Source organism: Pinus tabuliformis, chromosome 9 (assembly GCF_031772625.1).
Source record: "Pinus tabuliformis cultivar Carrire ecotype Pingquan chromosome 9, CPIR1, whole genome shotgun sequence".
Lineage (NCBI taxonomy): Eukaryota > Viridiplantae > Streptophyta > Pinopsida > Pinales > Pinaceae > Pinus > Pinus tabuliformis.
In genome coordinates this window covers 249,808,321-249,819,773 of record NC_142307.1, presented here as the reverse complement: position 1 = coordinate 249,819,773, position 11,453 = coordinate 249,808,321, and the positions used below count along the sequence as shown (strand labels likewise).

At 38.1% G+C, this 11,453-nt stretch overlaps 1 protein-coding gene across 1 annotated transcript; it reads right to left on the bottom strand.

Annotated features, from left to right (window-relative positions):
- Nucleotides 1-668: 668 nt before the first annotated feature.
- Nucleotides 669-1,298, bottom strand: LOC149148128 (uncharacterized). Its single transcript, XM_089442075.1, has one exon. The coding sequence runs from the start codon at nt 1,296-1,298 to the stop codon at nt 669-671; it is 630 nt and encodes a 209-aa protein (XP_089298201.1).
- Nucleotides 1,299-11,453: the final 10,155 nt, after the last annotated feature.

Below are 11,453 nucleotides of genomic sequence, written 5' to 3'. Positions count from 1 at the left end.
TCCTGATTATTGAAATATGTCTACATCGAGAGCCTACTGATAGAAACCAAAAAGATGTAGCGTGGGGTACCAAGACATGTTGAGAACGAAAAAATCGATATGATAGGGGTAAGGAAGAGGAGATTGGACAACAGGCAATACTCACCTGCTCTCTGACTTCATCTGAAATCTCTAATAAATCATATGGCATGCCATCTAGAATACGATCTAGTTCTTCGGTCAGAGCATGGAATCTACCCAAAATTGCTTCACCGTCCAAAGCCTGGATCACGCCATTAAAGTTGAAACCCCAAATTAATCCTCCGCCATGATTAAAAACCATGAAAACAAACCTCTATGTAATTTGTAGCTGAAAGATAAAGAAATGTGCTCAAACACAATTTTATCTATGAAAACAGGTGAAGCATTGTGTATTCCAAATGATTTTATGAACGACCAAGAAACATATTGCCCAGAAAGAGTTGATGCAAAGGAAAGGCATAGAGAAGAGAATGAATGAAGTGATCATTACCAGGTACAGTTTGCTGCCATCATGGCAGAGTTGAAGCAGTATTTTCGCAGAATGGAATGTTTTTCGTAGCGAAGAAAAGCACTCCGCTGCCACCCGAGGAAGGGGTCCCTGCAATTCTCGAAGTTCTTCAAACAATGGAAGTAACAGTTGAATCCTCCTAACGAGGTCGAAACAATCTTTCTTCTGGATTTTTCTGTAGTCCCTGTTCATGGTACCTCACATTGTTCGAAAATTCTTGGCCTTCGCTTGAGAAAACGGAATCGTCGCCGAGAGTAAAGATGCTGAGGTTTTGCAGGCGCAGAAGCTCAGGGGACTTGATGCACATGGCCAAGGCGAGGATGCTGTAACCGCGATCTCTAAGACTGAGCGCTGCATCTTGCAGCATGAAGGGCATTATGACATTCAGGGGATGATCAGGACCAGGACTAGCTGATGATGATGGTGATGGTGACATCATTGCAGGAACAAGGGCTCCCGCAGTTGTGTCATAATTACTGTGATCAAGATCAAGATCAAGAAGTAGCTTGTCAACACCATGGATCACTAACAACCCGTCATTGAGAATGTCAGGATGCGAGAGAAGAACTCCATTAATGTACACTGGATGATACTCGGCCGGCATCTGAGTGGAGGGAGAGATGGAATCTTGGCAGCCACCTCCGTGAGAATTACCTGTGACGACGAGGCTGTAGTGGGCGGCAATGGCTTCCAGGTTTGTTCCATTGGGCAGCTTTTGCAGATCGGCGTAGGTCAAAGGCCCTTGGCGATGTGGTGGGAGAAGGCCCATCATTGAGTGACAACTGTCTTAAGGATGGAAGACGATCTAATGGTTGGAGTTTATTCCATCGTCTAACAATCGATCTAAGGGCCCATAACCAGACATCGCGACATGGAGGGGAGTTCCTCTCAGAGGGAACGCCTTACGGCATAATTATTGGACTAGACAACGTACTAAAGAGTTAATACTTAGTATGCCAACATTGAATAAGTAATAATGTAACCTTAAACCCTTATTTGGCTTGTATGCAGTCGTTGCACACTAGATTTGCCGCCATAGCCCGTGAATTTTCAGAACTAGACAACGTACTAAAGAGTTAATACTTAGTATGCCAACATTGAATAAGTAATAATGTAACCTTAAACCCTTATTTGGCTTGTATGCAGTCGTTGCACTAGATTTTCCGCCATAGCCCGTGAATTTTCAGAAATATGACTAAGAGTCAAGTCAATTAGGTCTCATAGAACTAGGTAAGTCCTAAAGCTCCACTATTGTACGTTAATTTAATCTTGCAGCAGTTTCTCATGGAGTTGAGAGAATAAATAATGGCAGTTGAACGATAAATGAAGTTTTATCAATGTATTCGCTCAAATCCATGATACCTATCTAGAAAATGTAGATATAGTTAGACTTAGAGTCAAATTAGAGCATGGTGTTGAGCCATTAAAATCAAATGTCTATTTGTTAGAGAGTAGACTAGTAATTGTACTAGATGTTGCAAAGTAAACGCCGTAAGGAACTAGCGTAGGAAAGAGTAGCATTAACTTGTTACTTTTCCATGATGAAAGTGAAAGTGTCACTAGATTTAGCTAAAGAGTGTAAGTAGAATTTTGGATCTTAGTTAAAGAGGGGTGTCTCAAGTTGCATCATTGACATGAGCAGAGTATCCATAGATTCTCTCCTTTTGGTTCTCTCTTTTAGTATTCCCATGAAAAATTGGACAAAGTAAGGTCTCCTTCCTCCTATGTTTTATTAAAATTAAAAAGCTTCTTTCCTTGTTAGAATTTTCAACTCAGCTTTTCCATATGGACTGACAAGGAGGTGGGTTTCTATTTCTAGGAAGAAAAAATAGTAAACATGACACTCGATGTGTTGACTCCATTTTAGAGATCTTTGAAGATTGTGATGAAATGGATTCGTGAAGATTAAATATAGAAAATGCACATGTATTGTTCCATACCTATGCTCCTATGAATTTAATTGTGACAAACACTAAGATATCCATCCATCAAACGCTGAGCTGCATCTCCAATTCTTTTCTCAGGATAGCAAAAATGGCTGATTGAATTGTGACAACAACTACTCTATTAATTTTCATTTTGTTTCTTTCCTACGAATGAATTCAGTTCTATGAAACCAAGGCTTTCAACACAGATGTGTGTTATTTTATGCTTCCTACCACGTCTTGCCGGATATTGATACTTAAAAATGCAAAGAGCATTACTATTGTGATGTATAGGTTGATTGTTTTTGTAATTATGGATATCAAAAGAAGATTCAAATTCATGGGAGAGTTTCCCAAGGAAGATATTCATCCATCAAAGGCCCAACTGCAACTCCAATTATTTTCTCATGATACTAATAAGGACGGATTTAATTGTGACAACAACCACTCTATTAATTATCATTTTGTTTCTTTCTTATGAATGAATTCAATTCTACGAAACTAGGGCTTTAGAGAACTGATAAGTCGAATCCATAAAGTTTATTGTCAATTTGTTCAATTTTGGAATCAAGCATTCAATCCAAATGTCTTTATTTCTAATACCCATGTTTCCATACAATGAACATATGATGAATATAAAGCTACTATGGAAAAAGGAGGAGGATATGATGTCTATAAACATATTGTGGAACAAAATTCAAATATTTAAGATTTTTCAGGGTTGAATGATATCTTACAACATTATACACACTAATCACAATCACAAAAGCAAAAGAATACGAACTAAAAACAACCCAAAACAAAAGTGTCTCACGAAACTGTCCTGTGAAAATCCAAGCTATCCACTGAAAATCGAACAAAGAGAAGATAAAACTACTTAGTCTTAAGTTGTATTTTTTTCTTGCAGACCTGCTAACATCAAGAAGATAGTACTCATGCAAGAGAAAAACGATCTTTGAGTGTTCAGTTTCTTTTCCAACATAGAAAGCAAGAGTGATGCCCACTCAGTTTTTTCCTCCTTTCGCATTGATGGGTTTATCGACACCTATAGCTTTCAAGTATCCAGTGGTCTTATTAGGCCTAGACCCATTGGGTACCTTTCTATCTCGGGGGTGAAGAAGCATCATTACTTCGCTCGAAACATGACTTATCTTTGTACATGATGTACATGAGTTTTCCCTCCTTACCTATTCTCTCATAACATGCATGGCTAGATTCATTGTGACTCTATCCATGGACCCTCATACAGGTAGGTTTTGATGGGCTTGCCACTATTGGAAAGAGTAGCAATTGTGAGATGCATTTTGACCTGGATTTATGTTTTAAAAAGAGTGAAGGTAGGTCATACTTAGTATATTTTGATGATCACCTTGAGAACATAGAACATGAGTATAAGTTAAATTTTAAGGATATTTATCTTAAAGTTCATAAACCTTGGCGAATATTAGTAGTCCTTAATATGAAAACTATAAATGTTTAGTGACATATTTATAAAAATATTCGAAGTTCTAATTATATTATATATAGTCTCTACAAAATTCTGGCAATTTATACGCTAAAATAATTTTATACTATAAAATTTGGGCGAATCATTTTTAAAGAAAATGGAAATTGGCAAATCTTTCTTTTAGAAAAAGCATGAAAAATTAACCCACTTGTGAATATTAGCCCCTAAAATTTTCCCTGATGAATATGATCTTATAGAACCAACTATGGCTAAGCAAGAGGTATTTTTTAATATAAAGGAACATGGTTATTCCCTTGATGAAGCATACCAACAGGGCTCATCTAAAAACTAGTTAGCCTTGAACACAAAGAATTGTAGGTGAACATAGCACACCAAATTGGTAGATGAGTAGTATGTTGGAGAGGATGTGGTTGAGTATTTTCCTTTAATGGAGAGTGAGATTGATAGTAATTCCATCACATATGAAGAGGAGAGGTATATGTCAGTTGATATTGAAGATATCTCTTTCAAAAATCCTTTGTACTTGATGAACAAAAAAGTCCATCCAGAAATTAAAGAAAATGACAATTCTCCAGGACATTTGATAAGAAAGGATGACATTGAGAAAGGTTAGTCTTTGACATTGTTCACTCATGAGAATATTGATCTGACCAATGTGATAAAACAAGACAATATCAAGATGAGTAATAAGGAAAGTATTTCCAAATTTCTAAGCGACCATTTCGCAATCCTTGAAAAACAACCAATTTGAGATACACCAAGAGAATGGAATTTTTCCAAGTTTCAAATGTGGATATGATGGCTAACATAGTTAGAGAAATTAAGTTTTTTGTTAGTTTGGAGCAATATTGGGGTAGAGGACTTGTCAAAGGATTTGAATATGGTTTATCAATTGTTTTAATGATTATCATGAAGGAATCATTGAGATTTCCTATGGTAATAATGAAAAGAGCAAGAACACTAAGAACCATAACGTTATTATCCTAATTTTCTCATTGTAAAAACAGTGGTTTGGTGCACTCTTGTAGTTGTATTTGGTGTCTTATGAAGAATACCATACAAAGTGATTGCCCAGGTGCAACTAGAAGAGATTGACCAGGTGCAGCTCACTCCATCAAAGGCCTAGCTACACCTCCAATTATTTTCCTAGGATACCAATAAGGATGGATTGAATTGTGAAAACAACTACTCTATTAATTTTCATTTTTGTTTTTCTGCTTATGAATGAATTCAGTTATGTGAAACTAGTGCTTCCATAATAGATGTGTATTATTTTATGTTTTCTACCTATTATTTTATGCATTTAGTACCAACTTGGATGCATAACATATTTTGACATAACAGAGGTTGAAGATTAACGCTCAATCAATAATCACCATCACCTAAAACGCATATAGGCACCAGCTATGAAAGCAATGGAAGCACATAGCCAATCAAATAATTCCAATGAATATTGAATACCCACCTAACACATAATACAAAATACGAATTATAAGGAGCATAGGTAAGGATTGGAATGGGTAGCTCTAGTTATGCTATTGGTGGTGGATGAGACGATGATTCTACTAATGTTGAGTCTGGGTTTGGAGTTTCTAGATTTGCTATTGTTGCTGAGAGTGTGGCTTTGATCTACCTCTACATAATCAAATTCTTTCTCCTCGGAAACTACTATCAACTGAATAGACATATTAATTTATGAAGATTTTCGGAAAAAATCACATTGCCAATATTTGGTCGACGCATTTCGAACAAGCTAGTGTGGTTCATCTTCAAGACAAGACGAAGAGACAGATCTCAGAAGAAGGTTAAATAGGAAGATAGGTCATTCTAACGGTTATAGGAAAACGACGAAATTTGACCAGGGAGGGAAAATTATATTGTTTATTAGTTTATTTATTTAATTTATTTATATATTATTATAATTTAACCAAACGACTATATTTGACTAGGGTAGGTTACTATTTAATTCGTTTAAATTAGTTAATAATTAATTAATAAATTAATTAATTAATTCATTCCCTTATTTAATTACTTATTATTCTTACTTAATTATTTATTTGGTATCTCATTTGGAAAAAATAATAAGGATTAAAAATTGTTAAAAAAAAAAGATAAGGAATAAATAAATAATAATACTAATAGAAATTAAATGGTGAATAGACATAATCAACGACGACTTCATACCCATTATTTAAAGTTTTTGCAAAAATCGTAAACCCTTCCCATCCAATTAAATACATTTTGACCCTTTCACATGCTTATTCATGACCTTTTCTGAAATTTAAGAGATATAATAATGCAGGGTTGAATTTAAGGTTGGGCAGTCGATCGAATCTCGAATCAGCCAAAAGTTTGGGGGTTCCACTAATAAGATTAATGTTATCAATTGATGCTTAAGGATGTTGAAAGTGAAAATTGAAGTCAGATCGAGCGCGTGCCGAGCGGGGAGGTGAGCCGAAAGAAACCAACCAGGTCGCCTCAATTTGGGCCGTCTTAGCCATGAGCATAACCAATCAAGGATAAAGCAAGTAATCTGAAGAACCAATGCATGGTTTGCGCCTAACTTTTTCCTGTTTCAAGCTATCGTTTAGACCATGCAAGCCTACCACCCGACGTGCCTCATCTCAGACACTTGAAGGCATTTGCCTACAGCCGTCCATGCTAGCCCATTGACTGACACGCAGTCCCTCTCTCTTCATTGGTCTTTATTACCAGCTCTATGAGGGGAGTAAAATTTTCACTAGCCTCACTATCATCAATGTTCATCATCCTCTCCCAATCACTTGAATCTATCCGATTTACATCCAAATCTGTTGGTTTTCGGGTTTGCTGGAAGAGTTTTGGTGCCTTCCCCTCGGCATGCGCCTGGTAAGAGGTTAGTCTTTCTGTCCCTAACAGCCTTAGTTTTTTCATTTTAGCTTACGGAGTATCTTTTCTTCAGTATTATAGAGACTGCTTAGTTTCAGTAAGTTCTTGTCGTTTGGAAAGTCTCTTGCTACGATGCTTTAAAACACAATATAGTCAGAAAGTCTATTAAAATTCTGGGCCAATCTTTTAAGATTCTCAATATTTGGAACCCAGAATTTTCAACATGGATTAAGATATCTTCTCAGGGTTTGTTTCTTTTATCCAGCAAGCTTCAAAGATTCTTTACTCTATCTTAGGGATTATTCAGAATGTCCTGGGCAATCATTCACAAATTAAAGAAGTTTATAGTAATTTATAAACCTTGCACAGAATTTCATTTCAAAGTAGGGGCATGGTGGTGTATTGTTGAAATATATTGCTGTTGTTTAGTCTGTCAAGAATCTTCATCCAGCTAACAAGATACAAGGAGCTGGTATGCCTTCATGAGTTCCACTGTTTCAACATCTGGAGGTCTTGGAACTCCCATGGACTGTTTCCAGTAGGTTTTTTTCCATCAGTCAGAGGCATTGGTTTTGTGGTCCATAAAAACTTTTCCATGGGACCGGTTTTAACAGTCTAATCTGGAATTGGAATTTCAAATCTCATAGGGATTTTGGATTGTCCTTTAGATGACATGTCCTGTACTTGAGGGTATAAAAAATATAGGATTTTCCCTTTCTGGTCAATTGCCCTGTGCGATTTCGTCAGCCATATTTATTATCTCTGGCCAAAAGGCCACTTCTATTTCTGCACCCACTATGAACCTAGAATCATCCTTCTCGGGTCTTCTTTTGCGCCAACTCAAGTGTCAGAAGTGACTTTAGTTCCCTCATTTGGAATTTACACCATCCAGGCTTTATGTTCAGAATTGGTCAGAGGTTGATAAATTCTGGTATTATAATCTCGATTCGGTAATATAATTAGGACAAAGGGGGAAGTTTTTGGAGGCACATGAACGATGGGTTTGATGCGTCGGCCACGAAGGCCATGGTTCGGGTTGCAATTCAGGTCGAGAAGGATTGGGGGAATGCCATGTTGGCTGGTGGATGGCAATCAACCCTAGACGACATGGTTGTCAAGCCTGTTATGTATGATGTTCACAGGGAGAAGGTGAGGCTTCGAAGAGAGCTTCCACTATGGGAGATCAATAGGAAAGGTGCTTCCTAGCAGAAAGACAAGCTTTTGCGTGAACATGTAAACCGCTATAATAAGGCCTGGAACCCTGTCATAACCAAACCCCTGCCTACTGCATTAAAATTGGATAGCATCCACTTGACTGAAAGAATCGAAAGTCTTTAGGACCTTGCCTTGGTGGGTAGATGGCATTTTCCAGAAATGGATGATGCGGTGATGAGGAAATGGCTCGTCGTTCAGTGGAAACCACTGATCGGATATACCCCCATTATTTCAAATCTCATGAAAGAGTGGTGTTGCTTTCATTTCTTGAATGGCAGTGATGTAGAAACCGTTCTGAAGATTCCATGGGTTTATAGAAGGAGCTTCCTTGCACTCTACAGATGGTATATTGGGTTCGACCCCTTGAAAAACACTCCTTCGAATTAGCTGATCTGGGTAAAACTCCCAAACCTCCCCCTGGAGATGTGGTCAAAGGAATCTTTAGCAGAGATTGGAAATTCAATTGGAAGATTTGTCTACGTTGACCCAAGGTGTCTTGGGGAAAAAGATAAAAGAATAGCATGGATTCTCATTGAAAATGCCTATAGGGGGGGGTTTCCTGACCATATTGAGATTGCATGGAGAGACTTGAAAATAAAACAAAGATTGGATTTTTGGGGCATCCCCTTCAGATGCTCGGCATGTCACAGGACATGTCACCTTATGAAAAACTGATCTCGGCATCAGGTTCTAAAAAATAAACTGCTTCATCGAAAGTTCCGGACAGAATCCCCCATGCTCACTGAAAAGGAGATCCCATCTCCTTCTGCTAGTTTATCTTCGACGAAACTTTTGGATGGGCAAGTTTTTAAAAATTTAGAAAACAATTTTATCCAATCTCCACAACTGTTTTCTCAGGATTTTACTCAGGGCCTCGACTCCAAACCTGAAAGCTCGGCTAAGGTTGGCTTTACTGTTGAATCCCCTCCGTGCGTGCCCATCCCGGAATCAAATGACGACAAAGCAGTGCCTCCTCCACTGCCCATCCTTTTTACGGAGGGCTCCCATTCTGTTCTTATTTCATCATCCTCGCCAACGCCTAAAAAGAACTTTCTAACTCATTCGAAAGGCAAAGAGCCAACGGTAGTTTCTACCCCATTAAACTCCCCTGTTTCATCTCCAACAAATTTGTATGACAGTGACTTAGATTTTCTTCTCAGCAGAAAATCTCTTGAGCTGGAACCATTGACCATCCATAAACCAAGAAATCTTGTTGTCCCCTTCATAAGCCCAAATTCTGCAAGGAACATAACAGTGAGAAAGAAGCACAATGGTGGTAGCAGACATTTTAGGGGGAGGACAATTGCTGCAGATAGTGGAGTGAGGAATCTGTCCCTAGTTGATGTTCCCATTTTTGACATGTCAGAAACACATCCTCTTAGAGCAAGTGTGGCTGGAGAAACATCAAAATGACCTTTATAATGTCTATGAACATTAGAGGTCTGGGAGCAGACCTAAAATTTTTGGCGTTAAAGGATCTTTTCTACTCAGCTCAGCCAAAAATTATTTTAATTCAAGAAACCATGCACAACAATCAAGTGTCCATATCTTACTTCAGGAAAATGTTTCCCTCTTGGTACCTAGTAGCTTCGGAGGCAAAGGGTCTAGCGGTCTTGTGGGACCCTGCATGGATCAGAGCTAAAGCATATAAGTGCTTTGCAGGCATTCTGATCTCAGCATGTATCAGAGGAAAAGAGAGCCCCATTAATATTTTAAACATCTACGCCCCATATAAGAACAGGATTCCTTTCTGGGAAAAATTATTTGACTCAGAAATTTTTGATATTGAATCATTGATGATTGCAGGTGATCTAAATATAACACTAAGCTCAGAAGAACGATGGGGAAACTGCAGGAAGAGAGACCCGCTTGCAGAACGCATAAAGTATGAACTACTGCTCAGGAATCTTGTAGACATAGCTCCATCAAAAATGATGCCCACGTGGGACAATGGGAGAGCGGAGAAGGCGTATATAGCAAAAAGAATTGATCGGTTCATAGTACATGTCAGCATTATTGATAAAATGGGCATGCCATATTCGTCAATTGGGAATGTCTTTATTTCGGACCATAGGCCGATTTATCTCTCTTGGAGGGAAAAAGGGTTCAGAAAGGGGTACCCATTTAAATTCAACAGAATATGGTTGGAAGACCCAGGCTTCAATGAAATCATAACTAAAACATGGAAAGACTTCTCTGCAAAAAACATGATTCCTCCATTTATGACTTTTCGAGATAAGCTGTCTGCTATGAAAAAGGTTGTAAAAGAGTGGCAAATAAAAAAAAGACAGAGGGACAAAAATGCTCTTCAAGAAACTCAGAGAGAAATGGACAGCATTTCCGAGGCTATGGATGCAAATTCCCTCCCTTTTAGCATGAGATGTCGTTTAAGGGAGCTCGAAAGGAAAAAACAAAATTTTCTGAAGCAGGAAGAAGTCTCTTGGAGGCTCAAAAGTAGGGCATTATGGCTCAAAGAAGGTGACAGAAACACCAAGTTTTTTCATAAGTATGCAAACTCAAGGTGCGAGAGAAATACTATATGGAAAATAAAGGATGGTCAGGGGGCTATTTTTTCTCTCAACAAGATATTTCAAAGGAAGCAGTTAGACACTTCAAAAGCCAATATAGAAGAGGAGATGGATGCCGGTTCCAGGACATTCTATGGGGTATAGACTTGGTCCCATAAATGTTTGATGAGGAAAAAAATGAGAGTCTGTTTAAACCCATAATAGAGGAAGAGCTACTAGTAGTGATGAAATCCTTTAAAAAGGATAAATGTTCCGGCCTGGATGGCTGGACAATAGAATTCTTTATTCACTTCTTTGATATCATCAAACAAGATCTGCTGAGGATGGTTGAAGCTTCAAGGATCTCGGGTAACATTCATCAGATCACGTCCTCCACTCAAATAGCTCTTATCCCAAAAAAAGTGGAAGCAGACTCATTTCAAGATTTCAGGCCAATATCCTTGTGCAATATAACTTTCAAAATCATAACAAAAATTATGGCAGAAAGGATAAAAGCGACTTTAGCAAGGTTTATTACAAAGGATCAGCATGCCTTTTTAAAGGGAAGGAATATTTTGGATGCAGTCGCAAATACACAAGAAAGCCTGTTTACTATGCTCTCAAAAAAATCAGATGCTGCCATTCTCAAAATTGATTTACAAAAAGCTTATGACTGTTTAGATTGGGGGTTCATAAGATGTTTATTAGCAAAGATTGGCCTGAAATCAAATTCCATCAGATGGATCATGGCATGCGTAGAAAATGTGAATTATGTTGTCATCATTAATGGGATGCCGTCTCCTTTTTTTCCAGCAGAAAGAGGGCTTCGCCAAGGATGCCCCCTTTCTCCTCTTCTGTTCATCCTGGCTATGAACACTCTAAGCCTCCATATAAACAAGGCGGTATCTGAAAACAAGTGCAGGCCTGTAAAAATTTGCAGG